A 27,856-nucleotide genomic window follows, 5' to 3' on the forward strand; every position below is an offset into this window, starting at 1 on the left:
CTTCTATCTCATGAATAAAGTCCCTTTTTGTTTAAATAGATTGTTTTTTAAAGCCTACTTCTATCTTATTTTCTTACCTTCATTAACCTTAACTATTAATAAGTTATATTTTCTTCAACTTTAAATACTTATATTTTTCCAATTCTTGAAAATTTCCTTGTTTTAGTAAAATCCACTACAACTTTTGGAATGGTTTTATACATTTGCAATTTTCTAATTAAAACTCCTTAAAATTTTTGTTTCCTCAAAATCATCTTTTACTCAAATGTTATGTAACCCACACAGTTGGACGGGTTATATGGACCATCCGACGATCTAAGTAATTATGGATGCATACGTAATTACCAAAGTCCTCGCTTGGAAACCATAATCCAAATAATTGCGTGTCATAATAAAGAACCGAAAGTAGTTGAGATAACGGTACAAATGTAAAGATGATAGGGACATGGTGGATACACCGCTTGTACATTCTATATATAAGTACCCTTATCGGATTTTTCATTTGGAGCATTACTTCAACTATTCAAAGTTCGGTATTAAGATTAAATTTAAATGTTATTTTAAAAGTTATTTCTTAAAAGTTGAATTATTTTAATTATATGATTTAATTTATTTTTTTTAGTTTTCTTAATTTCAGGACGAAATTCCCTAAGGAATGGGAGAATGTAACAACTTTGATTTTTCAATAATAAACAAATGCCTAATTACCTGAACCGTTTTTATTCGCGGGAAATTTAAATAAATATTAAAATGTTATTTTATCATTATTATTATTATTATATTGTTTATTATAAATATTAAAATAAACATTGACATATATGCATTTATAACCCTAAACTATAACTTTAACCTATTGTTGTATCCACCTTTAAGGTGAGGGACCATTTTGCAAAAATTCTGATTATATTATAATATAACCCATTTAACCAAATCCAAACCCATAATCAGGATCCAAACGTATATGTTATCTTGCACCCTAATCTTCGTTTAAAAATCAAATTAGATTCGTGCATATCGTTTATCCCTTTTTCACCGTCAATATCCCTCAATTTTTTGCGGAAAACGTATCTCAAAGTGTTTATAATTCCTAAGTCTTCTAAATTGTCATAGTTGTAATCGAGTTTGCTTATATAAACTTAATAATAATCCAATTAATTTCGTAGATACGATCTCCTAAACCTAACCGTCTTAAGCCCTATATATAATTGTGTTTTAATCAACGTTTACTTATTCATCCATAATACCTTTTAGCAGTCGGATGTAGCATCCAATTAACCCAACTTCGGTCATCAATTGAGGTAATTGTTTAGTGTATATTGATCGCGATCAAGTAATAATCAAAAACCTTAAGGCTTGATTGGTTAACAATAACAGATTGAGTCAATTGAGTTTGTTAGGGTTCATAATCAACTGGTTGAATCTATTTCTGTTTATAATAGATGGGTTATGGTCTTAGCTGCACGTTGTTGGTTAGCCCAGCTGGTTAGGTCACTGATTTATGGGGGGCTGGTCGCGGGTTCGACCCCTGCCACCCCGATTTTTTAGATGTTTTTTATATCTGTTTCTAAAAGTCATTTATTAAGTATAATAATAATAATGATGATTAAATAAAGTTATTTTATTAAAAACGAACTATAAAACTTGTGTTTCTCGCATCTTTCGTTCGTGTATGTACGTATATGTAAACACATATGTATATATACGTATATATAATATCAAGAAAACTAATATTTATAATTATATATATATATATATACAAAAAGTAAACTTTATAAATATATTTATAATTTAACAAACTAATAATATTCTTAAAAGATGTATTTTACTTTATAATAAAATATTATAATATACTTTATATATAATTTAAAAACTAATAATTTGTCACATTATATCTTTATATATAAAATTATATTAATTATGATTAAAAAGAATATAATACTAACTTAATAATAATTATAATTATCGAGCTTTCATATTCGATCTAGTTCATTAACTTAGCGTATCCGTATTCTATCTTCCTTTATTGGCTTTCTCGTCAACGCGTGATTTCTACGAATCGTCAATCTTAATATTCTATTTCACATTTGTTCGATTATTGAGGTGAGTACCACATTCCCCTTTTTACACGTTTTTACATCATTTTGGGGACATATGCGTTCTATATTATTTCTTTACTAATTATTACTCAAACTGCAACTATTGTCATTTGTTGACAATTTTGTACCATACTTGTTACGTGCTTACATGCTTATTATGAATCGCATTCGGAGAGGTCCAACATAATCTCACAATAGTATGATCATACGATATTCGTAATAACTTCGTGCTTTTCGACATCTCATTTATTTTTTTGCTCATTGGTTAAATTGCTTATCTCGTTTGATTTGTTGCAATATTTATTTTTCTATTATATGTACATTAAAACTGGTGTGTTGCTTACTCAACCTTGTGTTGATAAATCTACTTTATTTTTAACACATATGCAGCTCATCATGTAATGTGAAGTTAGTTCAAGTTTTGGAAGAATACTTAAGAATAAAAATAGAGAAATGAAACAAGACTTATGTTTTTATGATTTATGTTTGTTTGGTGAACTATTTGTCTTTTTTGACATTGTATTGAATAATTTGTCTTAATCGAATATTATTAAATAGATATTGAAATTTTCAATATTGCATGATAGTACCTTAAGAGCTGTGGGCAATCAGTTCACGCCCCCGCATTTCCGCCATAGGTTAGGGTGTGATAATAGTCATGGGTTCAAATACGGGTTACGAGTTGCTGGACATGGGTTGGGTTATAATATAATATAAGTTTAGTTATATTTGCAGATTAGTATATGAAATTATTGGATGGAAACATAATGAGCTTAGGCTATAGTTTAGGGTGGATTGTGTATATAATTGAAAGTTATTTATTGATAAATATATATATATATATATATAATAAACAAATAAAAATAATATAGTAATTACTCGATAGACGTGATATTTTAATTGATAAAATTTTTCCGAACATAAAACGGGTCGGGTAATCTAAAATGGAAAAACCGAGTTGTTACAAATTATATGATGAATAGGGAACAACTTCGTAATAGAGAAGCTCATAACATTCTAGAAAACGATTTGATTGAGCATATATGACAAAAATTTGGTGTTGATGAATAAGTATGTAGTTTTATATCATTAATATGTATAATTTTGTATTTCTTGCTACGATTGTAACTTATTTTTATCTATTTTATAAAATGTGTTTGATTAATATATATGTTTAAAGTTTTCAATTAAATACTATATTTCTAAAAAATATAATTACTTATCATATTTATATAGTTAATCAAAACTAATTATAAATTGAATTTTTTTAATAAAAAATGATGAGATTGAGTTGTTAATGGGAGTAAAAGATTGGGATGAGTTAAATTATGTAGATTAAGGAGAGAGAAATTAATTTATAATGTGAGATTGAGATTGAGATTGTGAATGAATATAGCAGAAGAGACTCCAAGTAGTAAATGTGCCGAGTCATTTGATGTGGTGGTGACTAGCTGTGGAAGAGGTGGTGGTGGAGGTGGTGGTGGTGCGTTAGTGACAAACTAAGGTGGTGTTTGGGATTCCTATTAAGTTAACAAGTTACAACATTGTAACTTATAAAACTTTTCCTCTCATAATATAAGCAATCCCGAACACCTTATTACTTTTCAATAAGTTAATAAGTTATAAGTTGGTGAAATAAGCAATCCCAAACACCCCTTAAGAGTTTTGAGCGTATGTGAATGAACAAGCCACCAAAGTTTAACATCTTTTTAATTTTGGCACCAACAATTGAGTATTTCAACTTTGGTTACAAAACTGACACTTATACAAAATGCATAGAACTTTTAGTATTTCAACCTTTGGCACAAAACTTTTAGACATTTACAAATTAGTAAAAAAAACCTTTTCACCCTTTACCTCAATACTTTCCTATTTTCAACTTTGGTCAAAAATTTTTCTTTTGACATCATCCTAACGAATGAATCGATACCTACTGAGTTACCACCACGTCTCTGTCTCAATGCTTTAGTATAAAGCAACCATAAAGAGAGGCTTAGAATCCTCTCGGGTTTCATTCAAGGTAACCGACAACGAAGTTAGCTTTCCTTCGTGAACCAAATTCAAACATTTCGTAACACATGATGTCTCTAACTTAACATTTTTCTATGGCAAAACATTTCAAACAAAAATGTGAAATAAAAAACTGACCCATAACCGAACCCTCAAGTCCTGGATCGATAATCAAACACGATGTAAACAGATAACTCTTGTTTATTAATCAGAAAATCTAACTCAAAAAACTGATTACAATCTCTCAAACCCTAACTCGGGTTGACTCTTGATGAACCCTAACTCGGTTGCATCTAGATGAACCCTAACTTGGTTACATCTCGTGTGTGTCACTTAGATGAATCCTAACTCGGTTGCATCTCACACCACACTATCTATAATGTGTAACCATGACTTGGTTTATATAGACTAACCTAACTTGTTAGTCAAGACATTACAAAATATAATAAACCCTAGTTGTAACCCCATAAACCCATTACAAATTAATGTATCCCACGGGCCCAATAGATTCAACCCGATCACCTACACATGACGAGCCTATTAAGTTAAAAATTACTTCAAACAAACCCAACACACACAAAGAAATCAAACCGAACAGTTTTCTAAAACTGATTAACAAAGCCGACCCAAACCAAACCATACACATTTATAAAAAACATTAAATTTTTAAACCTTTACCTGTTCATGCATATCTCTAGGCTTTGAGTTATGTGGGCCACATGAAAACAAGTTATTTTTAGAAAAGAGAGAAATTTAGCCCCTTCCTACTTCTACACATTTATTATTTTCTTTTTTTAGTTTTATTTTATTAATTATTAATTAAAGATTTAATAAATTTCTGAAGAAACAAAAAAAGAAAAAATAAGTTTGATTTGATTTTAATTTAATTTGTTTTGTTAGCGCCGAGGAGCAGAATCCCCAAATTTCACAAATTTGTCTCCGCTAGGGTTTACGTTAATAATAATAATAATAATTAACGCATAATCTCAGTCCAAATGCACAATTGAACGTTTAATTATCATCGATGGCGGACGGCAGCAGCAGCGGTGGTCCGGCGTCATCATCGTCGTCGACATTATTAAGCGGCGGTGGACGGCTGAGGTTTGAGGTGGAGCTGACGCCCGGAGAGACGACAATTGTGTCGTGGAAGAAGCTTATGAAGGACGCGAATAAGGCGGCCAAGAAGAGTACTGAGACTGATGTGGCTGCTGCTAATCCGGTGCCTGCTGCTTCTGTTCCGGTGGCTCCGGTGCCTTCGGTTGCGGTTTCGGCTAATCCGGCGCTTGATTCCAGAATTTCGCCGACTTCGGTAATGTTTATGTGTTTTTTGCTGAGTTTTGGAATTGAATTTGAGGTAAATGAATTGGAATTGTGTGATTTAGTTGCGGATAAATTAGGGTTTTGATTTAGGAAAATAAAATTAAGTGAATTTGGGATTGAATTGTTGTGTGTGAGTTGGATTTGGGGTTAAAAGTAGGGGTTTTGTTGGAAGTGAATTGAAGTTTTTGAATTTTTTTTTAGTTGTGGATAAATTAGGGTTTGGATTTGGGGTTAAAAGCAGGGTTTTTATTGGGAGTGAATTGGAATTTTGAAATTGTTTTATTTAGGTGTGGATAAATTAGGGTTTTTATTTGAGGGAAATGAAATTACGTTGATTTATCGAATTTTGGAAGTGAATTGTTATGTTGAGGGGTAGGTTTGGGTTAAAAAGTAGGTTTTTTATTATTGGAAGTGAATTGAAATTTTGTGAATTAGTTGTGATAAATTAGGGTTTTTGATTGAGTGAAATGAAATTACGTGAATTTGTTGAATTTTATAGTTGAATTGTTATGTGTGGGTTGGATTTGGGGTAAAGAGTAGGGTTTTTGTTGGAAGTGAATTGAAATTGTGTGAATTAGTTGTGATAAATCAGGGGTTTTGATTGAGGGAATTGAAATTACGTGAATTTGTTGAATTTTAGAGTTGAATTGTTATGTGTGGGTTGGATTTTATTGGAAGGAATTGAAATTTTGAAAATGTGTGATTTAGTTGTGTTACTGATATGATTTTTGAGCTTATGGTTCTATTTGTTACGAATGTTAAGTATGGTGTGAATTGGTCACTGGCAATGCTTTTCTTGTTGAAGTTTTTATGAGTGTGATGTTTTTGTAGTTTACCTGATACAGAATGTATACCAAAGGACTTTTCGTTTGTTTTTCTTTGAGAGGTAGGGCTTCTTTTGCTTTGTGACGGATGACTGTTTTGACTTTTGCAGGGAAAGATTGCTGAAAATGAAGGAAATGATGCACCCCCTGGTAGCCGTTTTAGCGCTGTTATTGAGAAGATTGAACGTTTATACATGGTATGAATTATATTTGATATGTTACGAGTATTGCTATCTGAACATATGCTAGTACTGAAGTTTTGATTTCTGAATGATTCTTTGTTTCTTTTGTAAAGTGTATGCTACAGAAGAAAAGTTACATTTGACTATATAGAAGACATAGAAGTTTGATTTTTAATCATTCATGTCATTTTCTTGATAATGCTATATTCTATACTCAGGGTAAAAATAGCAGTGATGAGGAAGATCTCAATGATGTTCCTGATGATGATGAGTATGATACTGACGATTCCTTCATTGATGATGCTGAGCTGGTTAGCGGAACTACCTTTTCATTTTGTTATTACAGTATTATTTAATCACGTTTTGCTTATTTTTCCACGAGTATGTTTATGTTTTCATATACATAGGATGTGACATGTATTTTTCTTTTTTTTTCCCACTACTTCAGGATGATTATTTCCAGGTCGATAATTCGGCAATCAAGCATGATGGATTCTTTGTCAACCGTGGGAAGTTAGAGCGCATGTTGGTTTCTATCTGAGATCCTTTTTACTTTTCACACATCTTTCTTTCTCAATTAAAAACTATGACTCCTTTCCTTTATTATAGAATATCTTTCTTGATTATCATCTACTTGCATAACATGTGATATAACTGGTAAAGTAGGGGTAATTTGTCTGTGCTTATTGGCCACAACTCTTCTTATTGTTTTGTCTACTTGCATAACATGTGACATGACTGGTAAAGTAGGGGTAATTTGTCTGTGCTTATTGACTGCAACTCTTCTTATTGTCTTGTTTTTGTCTAAGCCTTTGGATGTGTAGTCAGTGGTTTTACATTTGGTTAGAATGTACATGTCGTATATCAAGATTATATGAAGCACAGTAAAAAAACAGCTCAATAGATCATTTGACTAGCTTATGGCTCTCTGAGATTGATAACATTAGAATTTCAATCATTATTGATGACTTGACAAAGAGTGCTACATAACTGCTACATAACTAATTTAAATGTGTAAACGTTATTCCCTTATATACTGTGCAATAGACTAGTATTTCGATTTGATTGTCTAGTTATAACAGAATGAACACTTGTCTTGTTTTCGGTTCTTGCTTTTCTTTCATCAGGCATTATCAGCTTTCAATCTTCTAGCATGCTATTAGTGTTGCTTATAAAGTAACATGCCTATAAGGTAATTTTTGTTCAGTTAATGTTGGAGGTTTCAGAATATTCTCACAAATGAGTTTCTCTTTCTGTTTGGATATCCATATCTGGGAAAAAAAATGCTGGTTTTTATTATTTCTGTAGGGTAATTAGTTTTAAATTAAAAATGTCTACAATTATAGTATTCCTCAGACATTTAAACATTATCTTTGATGGTCTTAAAAGGACAGTAGAAGCAGAAACCTAATGAATGTGAATTACATGTGTAATGACAGCCGACATTTTGTGTTATTCTTGGAAACTAGCATTTATAAATGCATGTAGATTTTCCTGACTTCAATCTATTTGTCTTGATAGCAATGAGCCTACTGCTCTGCCAAGCGAGCAACCAAAGAAGCGAAGAAGGAAGGATTCAACAAAAGGTGATAATGGAAGCAAAGATGGCCATGTGCAAAATAAACAGATGAAAGTTAGCAAGAGTGAAAAGAAGAAAATGCTGACCTCAGCAGACAAGAATCTCACCACTCCATCTCGTAGTTTAACTGTAACAACCGCAAGCAATGAAATGTACCAGAATACAGTAATTGCTCTTGGAACTGTTGTGAAGAAATCTTCTGATTCTAAAAGTATAACCAATCCATCTCCAACAAAGATGCTAGATGGTGAAACTAAAGTGACTGCAAAGAACATTGACAACATGCAGAAAACTGGAGTTCTTCAATCCAAAAAACATGGTTCCAAAACTAAAGATGGAAGTCGAATCCCTGTTTCTCAAAGTCAGAGGACCAATGATAAGAGTTCTGATGTAAAATCTCAAGGACCATTGCTTCACAACTCAGAAGAGTTGAATCAATCAGCTCTGCTTATTCGGGAGAAAAATATAGTTCATCCACAGGCAGATATCAAGGCTTCTGAGATTGCGCAGACACAGCAACCGGTGACTATCTTTTCTCCTTTGGATGCCTGATTGATGTAATTGCATGTTTATTTTACTTGATTATTATATACTGCCTTTGATATTTGATGTGTACTCATACATGTGAGTATTACTCAACCATCACAATCATGAACACCTAACAGTTCTTATAGCCTTTATCTATATTTGTGTGAAAGAAGTCTTTATATAGTTTTATAGGCGTACATGCCTTGAGGTAGTTGTGTGATATCATAATAATACATGTCGTGGTGGTTTGTCAGCCCCCGCGGGTGTGGGGGAGGGTGGGGGGTTGTCATATTATCTCATTAACATGTTTCCATGTCAGCAAGTGTCATGGATGAATCGGAGGAGAAGCGTGACATGGAATGGTGATGTTTTTCTAGATGTGTTAAGGCACCGAGTCCGAGGTTTAATGTAGAGTTAATTGTTATATTCGCATTTTATAGTGTTAACCACATCTACAATAGAGTCGTTACTTATAGACGAATTTTCTACTAAATATAATAAATGTTCACTGTTAATTAGTTTATAACAAGGTTTTAGTTACTATAGGAACTTCTCCGTAACACTATTACTATATAACGGCCTTATGCATTATGGGAGGTGATATAATTTGTAGGAAACGATTACATAACTAAGTTTCTTTATACAACTAGAAGTTAGTTCAGAGTAGTTTAGAATAGTAATCGACATTGTATTCATTGTTCTAATAATGACATGTGTCTTTTTGTGAAAACATGTGATCTAATACACCACTTAACAAACAAGAAGCTTGAAGACGGTATACCCTTAATGAATATATATATCACTTGATTATCTACCCATATACGTAGTTGATTAAATACATACTAATTAGTAAATCTTTTGAAGTATCCTCATCACTTTTGGATAATTTGTAGATTATTGCTCAATTGGGCTTAGGGGTATAGATTAGCAAATGTTGTAGATACAAACATCATATTTAGTTTATTCAATGATACCATCTTGAGTATTGCAACTCAATTATAACAGTACTAGTGAAACAAACAATACAACAAAAGGGAGGAAATGAAAGTATAAGTTGCTATACTAAGTAATATTTTAAATGCATCACTTATATATGTAAGTTAATAGTGATAAAGTAATATGGATAAACATCAAATACAGTGAAACTAATAAACCAATTAGGTGGTATTTCATTGATAGATATGAATTGCTTCTCTTTGTCATTTGTGAATCTCCAATCCAAACACACCTTTAAAGTCTTTTTCCTAGACCTCCACCAATATTTTTAGTGTTTTGTGCTTTTTTTGCATTAATTTGTTTGTAACTTTAAATGTCATTTCATTCAAGTTCTTATGCATACATTAGGCCCAAGTCATGAAAATAGTCTCTTGCAGAAATGCAAGGTAAGGATGCATTAATCAGGCCCAAGTTGGCCCGATACCCTCCGGAACTCCGCTCATGTTGGAGAGTTGTGCAATGGGTTTGGTCTTTTCATTTAAGCTATTATATCTTCAACCTAAATTGTAAAGATGTACAAGTTACACGTCTACTGTGCTGACGGCTGATAATTGATTAAATTAATGACAGTTATAGATGTTATTAAGTTTTTTTTGCTGCAAGGAAATTTGAAGATATTCTCTATCCTCTTTTTGTTATTTGCCTTTGCGTGATATCGTGTCATTTTCCTAAAGGAACATTTTATCGTACCCCAAAAAAGTAAACTATATGTCCTAGCGATTACGTAAAACCATAAATAGTAGGGAATATATTACTACTGCTGGTTTCACAAGCATCATTAAAGCTATACGGTGCCGTTTTTCGACTATTAATTATTATATATTTATCTAGCGTAACGTTTGCCACCATTTATTGTTATAGAGCTCATCCCGATTTCCTTTCTTTATCACTTGTAGTTGTTTTATATTTTATTATTTTAATCTATTATCTTTGTATATGGCTGCTGTATGTCTTGTACTAATGTGCTATCTTTTTAATATTTTTATGATACACGTATGCTAAAGAGCGTGTACCTGTTATTTTTTTTGGTGTAAAAACTTGTTCAAACTGCCCAACATGGTAATGGCGAAGCTTATAATTGTCACGTTATGAAGATTTTTTTTTGCGATATGCATATACATGTATATTTATTGATTCGATTAATGTTTTTACACAGAAGGCTACACACATGGTGAGAAAGGAAGGTTCCAGCACAAAACCTAAAAGTACAAATCTGCTGCTTGAAAAAGCTATCAGAGATTTGGAGAAGACAGCTGCCGAAGGTAAAGTTGCACAACTGGTTTTGATGGTCAATATGGCTTATGTTTTTATTGTAGAGCAGGAGAACAAGATATATTATCTTAAACATATGTTTTGTCAAATGAGTAAATAAGATATCTTGCTAATTTATGCTAAAGGTCTTGAAAAGCTTTCCGGGCCAACTTGACCTTGACCATTTTCATATTAAGCAAAACTTAAAGCTTTCTACTCGAATCTGTTATGATATGTTTACTGTTTTGATAGTTTATCAGTTTCTCATATTTTGACATCACAACAGTAAGGCCGCCAAGCATCGAAGTTGCGGAAAATGAAAATTCGTCTCAGGCTGTCAAAAGGCCGCGAATGCCTCCTGAAATAAAGCAAAAGCTGGCTAAAGTTGCTAGACTGACGGTAATGGACACCTTTTTTTTAAACTTATTTCTTTTTAAGTTAAAAGATCTTTTACTAGTTGTTTTCCTTCTTTGTAATATAATAGTGAAGTAAGTAGATGACATTTTGCATTTGTGGTTTTGTAGCATTCTATTCATGGAAAACACACAAAGGAGCTTCTTAATCGTTTGATGAGCATTCTTGGTCATTGGATTCAGATTAGATCTTTAAAGGTTGAATTTTTGATCTATTTCCTTTTGAATGTACAGAGTCAGGTTATGTTTAATGAATAGAAAAAAGGTAGCTAAAAATGTAATGGGTCAAATGGGTGAGCAATGTAAATATGTTGTAATCTTTTACTTATAGTATTTGATAATCGCTGGTAAGCTTGGTATCTATGCAGTTGATATTGCCATCGGTCCTTTGGTAAAATATCGGTGCAAAATATTGGTTTCTATGTTATTGGCAATATTGACCGATATTTGATGAATATTGGACCGATATTTATATCAGTTTTTTAAGTCTTAATTGTCATTTTTTAGTGTTTAATGTTAGTGTTTAATCAGTTCCTACTTCCTACAGTTAGTCTTTTGTAAGTTGCAAAAGGTTAATTTCTTAATGGTAGGAGAGTAAACTGAATTGTTAATCTTAAATTGCTATATATATAAATTCTGCATATTAAAATTACCGATATCCTACCGGTATCTCACCGCGAAAACCGATATCTCAAATATCGGTCATTGACCGATATCTGATATTTTTTCGCCACATTAACTGCATAGCTTGATATCTTGTAACAGAGAAATCTTCAAAACATGGTTGATATGGGAGTGTCTGCCAATGAAGAGAAAGCTGGAAAGTTGAAGCAGTTGAAGAGAGAAGTAGATGAGATGGTTAAGATGCGTGCTCCCTTAATGAAGCTAGAGGTATGTTTTTTCTACACCACATAACAATTGCGTGCGTCTGCAACTATGAGTGAACCAGTTTGGGCTGTGCTTTATATCAAATGTGCTAACTAAAAGAACTTAGCTATAAGGGAAACGGTCAAATTGGTTGAAAGTCCCTTAAAAGTCAAATTTTGTTGCATACATGATACAACTTCCTTAGTACTGCTTTATTAAAAGATACATATTGTTAATATTATTATTATTATTATTATTATTATTATTATTATTTTATGTTGTTTTTAGATCTTAACTAACACGTTCGGTATTTATAAAAAATGGAGACAAGTGTAAGCTGGCCAATCCAACGAACCTTATTTGCCCTTAAAATGGCTTATTATAGAACCCGTTACAAAACCTATTTTAGAATGGCCAATTCAACAAGCCAGCTAGTTGATATGGTTTGTTTTTTCCATACAGGCAGTTGAGCAGCAGGCTGGGTCATCTGATGATTTTCAAGAACCTAGTACCAAAGAAAAAGTTGTTAAATGCACATATAAAACAGATGATGTTCTAGAGGACAAACTTTGTGACCTTTATGACTGTTTTGTTGATGTACCGTACTCTCGACTTTTTATCTAAATATTCTTTCTTTTATGTAAATCTTTCTTTTCAGAGTGGCTTACTTTGTTGTTTTTTTTTTCAATATTTCATTAGGGGCTCGATGAAGATGCAGGGCCCCAGGTTAGGAAGCTATATGCAGAGGTAGGTTATCCAGTAAATTCTTGATGCTATTTTATTGTTTTTTTTTATTTTACATGTCATTAATCTGAAAGTGTCTAATTGTATTGTATTTGCCAGTCTATTCATTGTATTGCATGTGATAATTTGGAAAAATGGGCCGGGTTGGATTGGCCTACACACTTTAAATATTTATTTTTTCACCTCTATACCAGCAATAATTTTACTTTAAAAAGTAGGAGGTTTTTATGACCCTTAGAGGATTTGAAGTTTCAACTCAGTTTACCCCTTTTCTTTTTAGCCAAATTTCTTAGTTTAATCTGTTTTGACTCGTTAAGATGAATAATAACACTAACCAATCAATATATTTTACTTAAGTACTTAAATGAAAAATAATTTGCAAATCTTGTGGCCATATTGCAGCTTGCTGAACTGTTTCCAAAAGGATGTATGGACAACCACGGGATCAAACGAGCAATTTGCAGGGCAAAAGATAGGAGAAAAGCATTGCATGGGCACAAGGTATTTAATATTGTATTAGGGAAATGCTACTTTTTGTCCCTTTTGTTATTTATAACTTGCATTCAGCCTCACTACTTCACTAGAGGTTCTGGAATCTGGAGTCAACCTTCCTTTTTTTTTTTACAAATATAGACGGGTCATGTGATTTGGTATCGGATTAAAACATGTAATTTGCTGTTTTAGGTTGGACTGACAATACATTTTTGTTAATTTATTCCATTAAAATATATTTTTTTCAGTAAAAAGATTTTTGCATTAATTTTACATCTTGAGTGAGCCTTGACTTTTTTTTGGCCTGTTTGACCTGTAATTTTTGATATTTAAGTTAATATTCTGATTTGACCTGTCTGACCCGTTAAGAGAGAAAATATATCAAATTGGGCCATGCATAAGTAAATTGTATTATTTCACTAAAAGTCCAAATTTTCAAGTAAAATGATTTTGACCCGTTTGACCCTTTCACTTTTAAGTTAGTTTTCTGATTTGATTTGTTAGACTCGTTAGAGATAAAACATAATTTTTAACAGTAATGTGACTTACATTTTTATTTTCTTTTAATTTTATATAAAAAGGACCAAGAGAAGATGAAGAGGAAAAAAATAGTTCCCACCAAAACAGAGACGGTTACTATTGATACTGGATCAACAGGTCAGGTGCAACACACACCCGTTAAGGTAGATTCAAGTGCACCCGTTAAGTCAATGCCTAGCACAACTGCGGCTGCTAATATCACCACCGCACGACCACTTGGTTCCGCCACCGACAAGCCAAAACAAGATAAGCCTAAAGGTAACGTTAACATTCAGAGCACAACAGTTTCAGAAGCTGTTAAGAAGATTGCAAAAAAGAAGCCAGAGACGAAATTGCATGATGGTCAAAGTCAACTACCAGAAAAGTCAAACATAGCACTAGCGAAGCAAATGGTTGTGAAGGCTGCCGCTCAGCCACCATCACCAGCTGCTTCCGCCCCTGATGGTGGTCAACCAAAGGTGGTGAGTAGCTCTGTTGACATGGTTTAGCTTGAGTGCGTGGTTACCAAATCCCGAGCAACAATTATATGTCAATCTGGCGTTGTTTGTTGATGGTTGTGCTTTGGTTTTGGTGCTTTGAGGTTTAACTTGAAATTAAAGGTTATAGGTGTAGAATTTTGGGTTACTTTAATAGCCAATCTTGTTAGTGTTTTATGTTTTGCTAGCCCTCCTTTGCGGGAACATGCAGCTGTTTTAAAGTTTTAAAACTCAATTCGCGGGTTACTTTTTTTTTTAATATACAGTTTTATGGATAAAGTGTGGCTTTTTTCGCATATGTTTTGAGTTTTTTAAGTTTCTCGGTGGTCTAAATATTTCATAAGCATTCCTAGAAGGTTTTGAAAACATTTTTATTTTGAGTTCGTTAGTCAGACAAGTGAATTTGGATAAGGACAAAAAGCAACAAACTCAAGTCAATAGTAACTCTTGTAATCTCGCATGGAATGAAGGATGAAGTTTGCTCCTTTGACGAGGATCAAGCTTTGACCGATTGGTTTGCTTGCTAGCTCAACGAATCTTAATTTGTCAAAATGTTTCAAAAACCTCCCAAAATTGCATAGTATAAACATCATGATATCATGAGCTTATGGTACATATTACTTTGTTGTGATAATGGCAAATGAGTTTGTTGCCCAGAAAGGTGTAAGACAATCTACCTCTTTGAGAACAAGTGAGGGAGAATAGTTTAAATGATTACATACAATATACCAAAGAGCATATCATACTTGTGTACCATGCGAGTTTTCAATAAAACATAACATATGATATAATTGCCAATGTCATCTAAAAATAAGCTTATCATAGTAAACCCAAGTTAATTTAATTTACATATCCGAATTCTATCACCGGCTTTTCCTAACGTACAACCAGTTTCATATTCTTCAGAGAAAATAAGACTTTGTATACTACTAAATTAGAAAAATGAACTGTATGATTTTAAATCATTCACCGTCTAATATAAATAACAAAAATTAGTTTAGGGGAATAATGAGTTGATTCATTTATAATTATTAAATTATAATAGGGGATTAAAAAAATGCAATATTAAAGACTGACAAATAAATTATTATTTAAATAATTGTAATAATAGTCAAATAATTTGTGAGGAATAACTAATATGGGAGTAACAAGTGATAGGGCATATATGTTTTTATTACAGAGCATATAGATAAGATTAGGACCAGCAACACCGGATGAGTAAATATGTTTTCAACTACATCACAATGGTAAATAACTTTTTTCACGAGAATATCAATCTGCATATATGTGAAACCTTATTGTGCATAAAACCAGAAACTATAATTGTCAACTGAAACAAGATTAAGTAGGAGACAAAATACATCTAATTTCTATCAAAAAAATGGCATCATGGATATGATATTATCATCTTTTGAAAGTTGAGAAAAAGATGCAACATACTTCTTCGCCTCCTCTATATCATGATAATACTGGTCAGCAATGTTATTCATGTTTTGAATGGTAGATGAGACTTTATGAATGCTATTCTGAAGCTTATCAATTACACTCTTCATCTCCTCCTCGTTCTCTTTGCTAAAACAATCAGATCGAGCCATCTTATTTATCAACTGTTGTAGAAGAATTCCATTGTGGGAGAATTCTGAGATCTGCAACACACAATTATAGTGTGGCTTCATCATAAACCATCCATCCGTTGTGAAATGATCTTTTACATCAGTACAAGCTTTGAACAGATGTTGCCACATAGAATGCAAGGGTACTGTGTCTTTCATCTCTTTGATCAGATGTTCAAAATTACCCATAAATACAACCATCATACATATAACACCTGCAATTTGGTTACTTGATATTTTTGCCAACTCCTCTAATAGCATTCTCGGTAATATATCCTCTAGGAACATTTCTTCTTCTTGGGGGTCGTCAGAGAGTTGTGTTGTGATGGAAAACAGAAAATCAAATGTTCTCCTACAAATACACAAAAACATTGTGATAAAGTTTTCTGAAAATTCAACACTGTGAGTGGCTTCAAGATCATTCAGATGTTGTTTCATCTCTTCATAACCGTAATTGTCAGCTCTACTCTTGACTACAATGTTCTCCAGTGCCAGCTTTACACTCAGCCACCCGTCATTCATGTCTTTCAGTGACTGTATGAAATCCTTGTATAGTACGGAAACTCCAAGGCTGATTACATAGTAACAATAAACAAACTCTTCGCCCCACCTTTTTCTCAGGTCTAAGATTCTAAAAAATTCATGGTTGATTTCAAGCAGACTTTTAGTGATTCGGTAGATGCCAACCAAGGAATGGTTATTGTGTTGACTTACATAGTCAAGAATGAAATTTTACTATATTAAGAGTATGGTGTTGGAGATTTGGATCATCTTTGCTGCAGGCATTCATATAGGGTTCGTATCTCAAGCTTATATCTTTATGGATACCTTCCCCCACCTTGATATTGTCTTCAGGTCGCTTTAGGCGTTCCTCGCGTATAAAGCGGACACCAACTTTGGTCACCTGTAAATTACTATCTGCGATAAATTGATTTAAAATATATTAGTATACGGTAATATCTAAGTTTATAAAAATTTTATTGTTTCAATATATCATAGTGTAAGGTAATATCATTTTCATGTGTCTGACCTGGTTCCACGTCAAATGAAACATCAAAAATACCCCAGTGATCACTTGAACCAGTTGCAATTCTTTGAGGTTCATCAACTATCGTCCAATAAAGAACAATCTGTGTCTCTGAATCTGCCACCAAGAAGTGCATGGGGACGGGAACTTTCAAATGTTCCCCCCAAGACGAATATGAGCTGTTACCTGTTGGTAATCACGCATAAACAATCTGATATGAACAATTAAAATTTAGAGAACAATTGACTCTTTTGTATTTTGGTGAATTTTTTATACAGATGTTTGACCCTTTGACATCGTTTTAACCCTATGGGTCTGTTTGGTATGGAGTGTAACTGATTGATGATTACTGAATAATAATACATTACAATATATAGATATTATACAAAATCTGACCCACTTGTTCTAAACTTAAGACATTAGACATGAAATACTTAATGAACATAGCCTAAGTTTATGATTAATGTTCAATATTACCATGTGAGCAGCACCCATATAGCCATCAACATGGAGGACAGATATAACAGCACATATAGCAATTCCTATCCACGGGCATTGCAAAATCAAACCCCTATGATCTCTTTCTACAAACACCGGTGACATTTCACTTCCAGCACCAACTATCTGAAATATAGCTTCGGGTGCCATCCAAAAATTCATTCTCCTTAACTACACAAAACGTTTGACATTACTTTTAGCAAGAATCAAAACAAAGTGTGTGCAGAGAGAGGTACGACAAACCTCAAGGTAACTATTTAATACTTTTTCTGCTAGATTGCTGCCACATTTGTCCACTGCCAGTTTTGAACAGTTCAAACATAATACGGTTGGACGATTGTTGAAGTTTAATGCTCTGAATTTAGTCACACCAACCTCTTTTTCAGAAACACAGTAATTGAATCTATTTCGAGGTCCATAATCTGTGTCCTCATCTACTAATGAAAGTTTTGGTAGTGACTGAAGCCTCTTGCAATTATTCAAACAAAGCGTCCTCAGTCTTGACAGGAGACCAATACTTGCTGGCAGCGAAACAAATTCATTTCCAGACAGATCCAAAGTTATTAAGTGGCATAACAAACCAATACCATCAGGCACCACAGGTAGATTGCAATAACTTATATCAACTTCTTTTAAACATGAGGATAATGTATCCAAACTGGGGTTTAAAAAGCAACCCGCTTTGAATGACAAACCGGGGTTCAAAAAGCATCCGGTTTTGAATGACAGCAGGCAGTTACTTACATGCAGTTGTCTTAGTTTTTTTAAACGATACATGGAAGACGGAAGCTCTTCAATAATGGTTCGACTGGCATCAATTTTCCTTAAATCACACATTTCCCCCAAGTTTTCTGGTAATTTCTTAATTCTAGTCCCATCAACATACAGATGCTCCAAGCGCTTCATATTCTTTCCAAACTCAGGAATATATTCAATTTCTGAGCAACCAGAAAGAAGAAGGGCCTCGAGAGCTTCCATTTCCATACTACTTCTTCCAAGGCTTTGAAGACATGCGCAACCTTTGAGATTCAAGTAACGCAGACGTTTATGGAGAAGAACTGATTCATGTAGGCTTGTCAAACTTGTGCAGCCTTCAAGATTTAGTTTCACAAGATTCGGTGTTGATGTCAAGTTTGGGATGTCAGACAAATCCTTTGAGAAACTGAGGTTAATAGACCTCAAATTGAGCAGCTTCTGTTGTAAGAGAGGCAAATTGTGAGTTTCTACCTTGAAAGTCACAACTGTAAACCAATTAATGTGAAGGTATTCAGAGAATTACTTACTAGATCTTTGGTCCAAATTGTTTTAAGTTGGCTAAAACACATTTCAAGTTCATAAATGTGTTTTGGTTCAAACGTTGAAGGCAAGGACTTTAAAGAACATCCAAACCATTCCAGAATTCTTAGATCATTGGAAAGATAACTAAGTCCTTCAGGGAGATGTACATTACTAATTCTAAGAAATTTTAGTTTCTTCATCTTCGAAAAACATGTAGGATCAGTGAAGCGATCATTCACTTCACCATTATATGGCTCTTGGTTGATGACTTCAATAGTGTGGGTTCCCTGGTATAAACAAGCACAACAACACAATATTTAAATTTGAGAAATCAAAGTCAAATTAATTTTTTGGAAAGCCATCAAACAGACCTTTGGGCTGTATGAGAGCACATCTACAACATCTTCATGAGACTTGATTGCAATGTGCTTCCGATCTGATTTCCTGCAAAGAGTTTTCCAACACATTTGTTGAAGAAGATCATGCATCCACACCGTATCATCAAGATTGAAAGTAATGAGACTTTTGTTAATAAGATCAGTTATCCCACGCTCGGAGTACAAGCCAATATTCCGTAGTATATCTTTTACCAAATCTTTGTTTCTCCCTTTCAAGAAACACGCAATATAAATGAAGACATAACGCTGATTTTCATTCAGTCTTGCATAAACTACTTCAAGCCTTGCAAGAACTTCTTCCTCTGGATATTCTTTAAGCATCTCCAACATCTCTTTCCAGTAGTTTTCATCCTTCCCGCATAATTGGTTACCATAAACCTTAAGAGCTAATGGAAGACCTCCAGAAAGCTTCACAATATCATTAGACAAGTTTTCATAACCATATGTAGGATGGCTTTGCAAAAAAGCTGACTGAGAAAAGAGACTGAGAGCATCATCAGGTTTCATTTCCTCACACCAATATACATCATTTATTTTATGCGACATCAACAAGTCTCTGTTTGTTGTGGTTACGATGATTCTGCTGCCAGGTCCAAACCATTCAATGCCCCCAGCCAAATAGATCAGCTGATCAACATGATTCACATCATCCAATACAATTAAAACTTTTAAACCACGTAGCTTCGTGCCCAATAAATTTTGTCCATCATTAACACTCGTAACATGAATGCTCTTCTCCATTATAATGTCATCAAGGAGTTTCTGTTGTAATTTGGATAGATCGTTACTATCATTTTGTTTGGTAATGTCCTTAATGTTTTCAATGACACTACTTTTTTCAAACTTCCTTTTAATATCCCTATAGACAGCTTCAGCTAGAGTAGTCTTACCGATTCCACTCATCCTGCAAATCCCTATAAAAAGAACTTCACTAGACTCCATTTTCAGCATTTTTTTCACTTCTTCCACTCGTGACTCGATGGCCACTAGACTATTGGGAAGATCTATAGGCATTGTGTCAGGCAAGTACCTTAAGATTTGGCTCACAATTTCACTTACCACTTCTGCTTCAACACTGTAATAACCAGACAGGAGAGTAAAGTCAACAGAAAAACTAGGCCAAACATTCTTAAGTTAAATTTAACATTTCCATATTACAATGATAATGTGGAAGGAAAGTAATACTCTACCTGTGTTCTGTGACATGCAATCCCGAGACAGCCCCAACTTCTTTGAAAGCATCTCTCCATGCTTCCACCTTCTGTGGTGCAATTTCGGGATCGGCTGCATGATCGGCAAATCCTTGTACAAAACAGTTGCTTTGATGGCGCACGTCAGAAGGAGACACGTGGTAAAAAACAGGAATAAGAATAAGCTTTCCTTGTTTCATGCAATCAGCGATCTTTGCAATTTCTTCCAAACACCATCTTGATGTTGCAAAATTGTTGGATAACACCACAACGGCAATTCTTGATGTTTCTATGGCTTGCAGGAGCTTGGAAGCAATGGGCTTTCCAATCTCAAGTGCCTTGTCATCTTTGTAGGTTGTAACGTCATTTTGAGTTAAGGCCTTATACAAATGGCTGGTGAAGCCTGTACGGGTGTCCTCTCCACCGAAGCTCATGAAAACATCATAACCCTGTGTGTGATACAGTTGTTGAATCATATATAGATGAAGCTCACACATATTATTGTTTATTGGTCCAAGAGTGTTAGATACATGGAGTATGTATGTTATCAGCAATTAGCTAGGAATATAAATATATATAAACTAGCACGCCAGATTAGTAAACTACATGAATGAATTTACTTCAAACAATCGATATGATCATATTCATTAATTATCCAAATTAGTTAACAAATGAAACGAATCACCAACTAGCAGATGAATAAAAAGAACAGACTAACCATCGCCGGTGTAATTCAAAATTCAAGGGGATTTGTGGAAATTATAAACTAAGACCTGGAATTTAACAACTGGGTGTTACTACGACTTGCTCTACAAAACTATAAAACAAACAAGTCAATAGAATATTTGTCTACAATTATTCGGTTTTGTAATATATTTAATATCAAAACTACTTTTTTACGATTCCTTTTGTGGTTCAAAGCAGCTTTTTTCGGTTTGTGTATAACCACTCATTTTTCGGTTTATAATCATGCTAAGCATGGTGTACGTGATGTAATTCGGTGCGGTTTTGATTTTGGTTCAATTTGATTTTTTTGATTTTTGTTATTTGAGTTTGAAAATTTAAGCTGAAAAGAAAGTTAGTAAAAAATAATGAAGTTAAGTATAAATATATTTGTTAATGGGTAACTAATAAACTATTCTACATTTGGCCAAAAGTATTTAAGTTACATATTTATTAAATTATTATAGATTAGTTAAAATAAATTGGCCAAAAATACGTTGTGTGGTTCAGTGCCGTCCGGTTTCTAAAACACTGCTTTTATCTTAAATTGGTCAAATACGTTGAATTTTACTATTTATTTTTAGGGAAATAGCTATAAAAGAGTTATTGCAAGTCAACCTAACCTACCCATTTCGGTACTTGTTAAAATGATGTGCGTGATAAAGAATACAAAAGTTGATTATACAAAACCGCTCTTAATAATCTTTTATCACTAGTTAAACCACTTTGGACATTGTGAATTTTTAACGCACACTTTGTGGCCGAGTTGTTCTCTAAAATTTAATCTATAATATAGTTTTCATTAAAGATTTATCTAAACTTTCAATTCAAAAGGTGTAAGTATTTAACAAAAAAAATGTTTTCCTAATGACTTGATTAAAAGTAACTCGAATCAATCTATTCAAAAGTAAACGGGTCAAAATTTTCACAATATAGAATGAATCATTGAGTTGCCAACTGACTATATGTTTTGTATGGTTTTATGTTTTTTTAATAAACTCTAAACTTCAAGCTAATTTATTTGTACTTTGTTACTTTTTTATACGGGGAAAATGATTACGGTGTTATTAGACGTATAATCTTACACGTAAAACCAAAACTATGTAGGTTTGAATAACACCCCCCCCCCCCCCCCCCAAACTTAATTAAAATCGCTTCAATACTTACATAATTCCATAAATGAAGGTGACAAATTTTCAACTCTTATGATTAAAACCTTATAAGGTTTGTTTGTAGTGATTTTCATTCCAAAAATCCAATGTCTCAAGGTTTCTAAAGAGGAATTAATTTGGATATTATGATTTTAAAAAACGCATGGATTTTAACAAATTTGTTTTTCATTTTCATATTTGAAGTATTATATATGACATCATTGAGAATAATACGAACGAACCTAAAGTTTAAAAAGAAAACAACTTAAATAATCCAAGAAATCATAAGCCATCGATGTGATAAGAAAAGTTTATAGTTTTTATATATTCGAGGTGGTTGTGGTTTTATGTGTTGAATTATATTTTTCATATATTTATTATTTAACTTTTATATATAATCTCATTGTAATTAATATACAAGAAAAAAATATAAAGGAAAGAAAATAAATTAATCCAAAAGTACGAGCAAGGTCAAAGGTCGAGAACTAACTTGTGTTTGTGGTGAAATTTGGGATTCATAAAGACAAGATAATTGTTTTTCAAATTCAAGATTAGTAAATAAAGATTTTTATTAAAACTATAGGGTATTTTAGTAATTAAATGAGGGATTCTTTAATCAAAATACGTAGTTTTAATTGGTTTTTCATGTAAGGTTATACGTCTGACAGCACCGTATTCACTTTCCTCATTTTTATATTACTTTTGTGATATACATGTTCAAATCTATACTTTATTAGTTTGACTTTGTGCGAGTTTGGATCTTTAGTAACTTTTATTGATTTTGTGCAAGCTTATGATGAATATATTTAAAAGTAAATTGTCGAAAAAGTAAAATGAATTTTATTTCTTGATTTTAGTAGCTTAGTATGCTATTTTTACATATTGCTCAAAATGTGAAGTGTCTAAAGGCAAAGCTCTGAGCCATTCTTCAAGAACTAAAATATATGAAGAAAATGAAATCCAAGGGAGAGAATTAGTTCATTGAAATTTTAGAACATATACAAATGGATATTTACATGTATTTTGTATATTTTGATTTCTTATATTCGTTGTTAATAGAATAACGATAAAACGAAGACACAAAATATATGTAGAGATAGATACGATAAAGTTACAGATAAAATTATATATACAAAGAAATATCTATAAATTAAGAAAAAAATCCAACATGTGTGTGTGTATTGTCACACCCGAACCTAAGACGGAATGTCGGGATGTGAACTGATTGCTCACAACTCACAAGAAACTATCATACAATAATTATGGCAATATCTAGATTATTTTATTAAATAAACCAAGCACTGTCTCAACAAACACAATAATCCAAAAGAAAATTAAACAAAACATCCAATAATTCGTCTTTTTTATCCAATACCCTAAAGTCCAACTAACTTCTTCATACCTCACTTCACTTCATGTAATATTCTACAATATGCGTAAAAATAGAATAGGTTTATCAACATAAATTTGACCAAATAATCACCAGTTCAATTAAAATATAATATAAGAAAAACCTCAAATCAATATCATGAGTATCAACAACTAAATATAGACAAATAAATGGTGTCGTTTGATCACATCTCACGAACACGGGCTATGGCTACTAAGACGGCGTATGATCATACTGTAATGTGATTATGATGGACCTCTCAAATGCGATAAGATAAACAACTAAACATATTGCAGTTAAGCATTTAATTGATCAACCACACAACATTCAGATTTGCAATTGATATAACACGGTATACAAAAATATTATAAGGTACGCATACGGTCCCCAAAAGGTTTAAAACTAGAAAAAAAACGGGGAGTGATTACTGTAACACTCCCCATTTTCGAGTCAACTTGTATTTGTTCTTATTATGAAAACCGACCCGTTTTGTATCCTGAACCTTTCAATAATATAAAATGATGAAACTTATGTTACATATTTGTTTTATGGTTGTCGGATCTCAAAAACATCTTTTACAACCCTTAAAATGCCCCTAAAACGCTTAAAACGAACTTCAGGGACTAAAACTGCCAATTTGCAAAAGTTTTAAAAAATTCAGATTTTCTCTTCGCGACGCTTACGCCCTGTTCTTGAGTTTTTTTAAAGGATGGAAAGGAAATGAAAACTAAGGATAATTAAAAAATAGGTGTTCTTAAGTTTTTTTAGGATGGAAAGGAAAAGAGTAGGAGGAGTTAGGAGAGATTAAATTAATGTATTTTCCAATAAGTTATCCTCCCAAAAATAGGATGATTACTAAGGATAACTATTTTTTAACATAGTTATCATTCCTTTTCTCTAATTTCCTTTAACTCAAGAACACACCTAATTAAAAAAAATTTCATTCTCTTTCTTATCTTTCCCTCTCATTTCCTTTTCTTTCCTTGGTTAAAAAACTCAAGAACAAGGCGTTAGCGATGCGCTAAGTGACAAGGGCAGAGCCCTTAGCGCCACGCTGAGGAGCTCTGCAGCAACACAGTAACGATTTTTGTTTGTTTATGCTTTGTTTGACTCCTTTACTCTATCCATTTACATGCTAACACTTGATATAAACTCCATGAATGTTCCCTTCAACTTACCCTATATATACACGCTCACCTTTTTCATTTTACACTCTCAGATCACTCTCAAATCTAAGATTTCTAGTTTATTATTCAAGTTCCTAGCAGTTTGACTTTCCAAAGTCAAACTGAGTTTAATCTTCCATTCCAACTAGCTATTGGTAATTAAATCTTAATGTTGCAACATATATATAATATACACCCCCTTGTTTCCTTCGGCTTTCACTTCTCCGGTCACGGTCGGTTGAAGTGTCGTGCTACAAGGCAAGGCTATATGGAGGACTCATATAGTCCTTGACTAACTATCTAACTCGTTTATGCTTACTAACCTTGCTTAACTTCTGTATTATTTAGTTTCAAATTCATGTTTAATAAGTTCCATGGTATTGGGTATGTGATACTATCCTCGGTCTTATCCCGGGTCGAGATTCGAACCAAAACCGAACTTTGTTGCTTAAATGCTTTATTATTTACATATTGTATGAAAGACTTGAATATTATCATTTTAAGATTTATTTTTACAAGATCCATGGTTTGGGTATGTGGTAACTATCCTCGGTCTTATCCCGAGTTGAGGACCGAACCAAAACCGAACTTTCATTTAAAAAGCTTTATCATTAACATTTTGAATGTAAGACTTGAGTATTACCATCTATAAGTATTTTACAAGTTCTATGGTATTGGGCATGTGGTAATCATCCTCGGTCTTATTCCGAGACAAGGACCGAACCAAAACCAAACTAAACCAAGTTCACTCGCTTAAGTCACACAAGTGTGTTTCAAGCCACCAAAGCTCATATTTTTCTTTAAAATTTAATTATAAAATAATTTTAAATACTTTCTCAACATACTTGGCATGTCGAATCCAACTTTATCTTATAACGAGTTTGGAGCAATAAAATCGAACACTCGCTTAACGGACGTTTGAGTTATTCTTAATAGAACTACATACTTGGTTAAGTCCTTTTATTTTATTTTATTGAGTTATCTCATAACATTTATTATATTGGAAAGTTGACTTCGGGCTTGGTCAATTATCAAGACCCGAAACGACAAATCCGAACACTCCTAAAGTCTCGTTTTGATATCTATATAACAAATGTGTGACATTCGTCAATTTCGGGTTTTCTTGTATTTGTTTTATGTTGTAAACCGACCCAATTTATATCCCGAACATTTCGAATATATAAAATATTGGATTTTATGTTATTAAATCATTCCCGCTTGTTCAATTTGAAAAGTCCCTTTTACGGATTCGAAAACGCCTTTAAAACGCTCAAATTACATCGAAAACGAACTTCCAGAATGCAAAACGAACCACGCAAGACGAGTTGGACCAACCCACCACACCCCGGACTACGCCGCGCCGCGCGGACAGGGCACGGAGGCTGGTTGCGTAGCGCGAAGCCCATCAGATCAGCAACATGTTGTTGTTTGTTGTTTATGCTTTACACCCTTTTATCCAAATCCGATTTTTACCCACCTTATTACTTAACATAGGTTGAGTAAAATTAAGGGCTAGATACTTTAACCCGGTTTTGAGCAAATTTATATTTTTAAAGGACTATTATTATAATTTCTTAAATATTTATATTTTAAACCTTAAACTTTAAATTGTTTACATTCTTATCATTTATTTTAATTAAAGAACTTCCTAGACAACTTTTCTAATACAAGACTTCCTTTCATTTAGGCTTTGCTCGTTAAACCTCATCCTTCCGTATCTTGTCATTTTACCAATCAAGTTTATTAATTGAATGTGAGTACATTTTATACCCCATTTTCCATCTTTCGTTTTGGGGGTGATATTGCATACTTATTCAAACTAAATGTTTTGTACCTGAGTCTTAAACCACAAACTTTATTGTATACTTTACTTAAATAAATGCTCGATTTGGTGTTATATGCGTACATGCTTAATTGCTAATGTGTTTACCGCTTTTGGTTGGTTGATTCATAAATCCGAGTATATTTGGCATCCCCTTATAGAAAGGTGTTGTTAATGTATTCTTATTAACGATTTCATATAAATCTGAGGCTATTTGGTATTCTCTTATAGCAAGGTCTCGTTAATGTATTCTTATTAACGATTTCAAACAAATCCTAGTCTATTTGGCATCCCATTATAGAAAGGTGTCGTTAATGTATTCTTATTAACGATTTCATTATCTAAATTGTTGCTATTATTTATTGTTTGTATACAAGTTGTGGAATTTTCCTATTATATACTTATTTTTCAAACTATGAAATTGCTCACCAACATTTGTGTTGACAAATTCTATTTTATGTAATGTTACAGGTTTGAATTTAGGTTGACTCGAGAACTTGAAGAAAAACGTTATCAAGACTATTAGGATATTAGCAAAACGAACAATATATTATTTGCTATGATTGAATTCGGTTATTGTATGAACAAGTTATGTAACTTTTTATGATTTTGTGAATTTAAATGAGTTGATTAAATATTGTCACTTTAATTAGTGTCTTGTGTTTTTGGGCAATCCTTTGTACCCGGCATGTTCCGCCGCCTTTGGTCGGAGTGTGACAAAATGGGTCTTGCATTATTGCATTCCAACTCTAATATTTACTTAACATAGGTTAAGTAAAATAAACAAATAGAATACTAAGACTTGATTTCGAGTAAACTTACTTTTCAAAAACCGTCACTTTAATTTCTTAAGTATTTAAATTTTAAACCTTAAACTTTAATTATTTACTTTACTTGTCATTCATTTTACTTCAAGACATTCCAAGACTACTCGCTAATCCCATCGTTCTGGTTTATCACCAAGTCACCTATCAAGTTACTTATTTCACGTGAGTACATTTTCATCCCCCGTTTTCGTTTTCATATTTCGGGAGTGACGTTGCATACCTATTCAAATACAAATGATTTATATATCGCGTCTCAAACCACAAAACTTTTTAGTATATGTTTACTTAAATAAATGCTCGATTTGGTGTTACAAGCTTTATATGATTAATTGCTAAGTGTTTATCGCTTTCAGTTGGTTTCTCATCAAATAAGTATGATCATACGCTCCTCTAATTATCCTACCTTAAGTGCGAATAGAATAGAGACCCTTCTCCGAGTACAATTGGTTGTTATC

General features: G+C 32.9%; 2 protein-coding genes across 4 annotated transcripts; one reads left to right on the forward strand and one right to left on the reverse strand.

The window, feature by feature from the left end:
- The first annotated feature begins 4,973 nt into the window (after window positions 1–4,973).
- LOC143598343 (ubinuclein-1-like) lies at window positions 4,974–14,595 on the forward strand. Of its 2 annotated transcripts, none has more exons than XM_077076579.1 (13): window positions 4,974–5,415; window positions 6,361–6,447; window positions 6,651–6,743; window positions 6,881–6,957; window positions 7,954–8,533; window positions 10,692–10,797; window positions 11,073–11,185; window positions 11,311–11,397; window positions 11,965–12,090; window positions 12,529–12,663; window positions 12,766–12,813; window positions 13,213–13,311; window positions 13,884–14,595. In XM_077076579.1, the coding sequence occupies exons 1-13, from the start codon at window positions 5,131–5,133 to the stop codon at window positions 14,328–14,330; spliced, it is 2,283 nt and encodes a 760-aa protein (XP_076932694.1). In that variant the 5' UTR covers window positions 4,974–5,130; the 3' UTR covers window positions 14,331–14,595. The 2 variants fall into 2 exon arrangements, with proteins under 2 accessions (XP_076932694.1, XP_076932696.1); XM_077076581.1 differs by having other exon boundaries at window positions 10,695–10,797.
- A 2,768-nt stretch (window positions 14,596–17,363) lies between these two features.
- On the reverse strand, window positions 17,364–21,089 carry LOC143598344 (TMV resistance protein N-like). 2 transcript variants are annotated; one of them, XM_077076583.1, is made up of 6 exons: window positions 21,041–21,089; window positions 20,323–20,771; window positions 19,106–20,207; window positions 18,740–19,021; window positions 17,700–18,650; window positions 17,364–17,627 (listed from the first exon to the last, which is right to left on the reverse strand). In XM_077076583.1, the coding sequence occupies exons 1-6, from the start codon at window positions 21,041–21,043 to the stop codon at window positions 17,370–17,372; spliced, it is 3,045 nt and encodes a 1,014-aa protein (XP_076932698.1). In that variant the 5' UTR covers window positions 21,044–21,089; the 3' UTR covers window positions 17,364–17,369. The 2 variants fall into 2 exon arrangements, with proteins under 2 accessions (XP_076932698.1, XP_076932697.1); XM_077076582.1 differs by lacking the exon at window positions 21,041–21,089 and having other exon boundaries at window positions 20,323–20,848.
- Between the last annotated feature and the right edge of the window lie 6,767 nt (window positions 21,090–27,856).

This window comes from Bidens hawaiensis, unplaced genomic scaffold, assembly GCF_021521415.1.
Source record: "Bidens hawaiensis isolate Kalapana, Puna unplaced genomic scaffold, B.hawaiensis_p1.1 tig00049955_1, whole genome shotgun sequence".
NCBI classification, from domain to species: Eukaryota; Viridiplantae; Streptophyta; class Magnoliopsida; order Asterales; family Asteraceae; genus Bidens; species Bidens hawaiensis.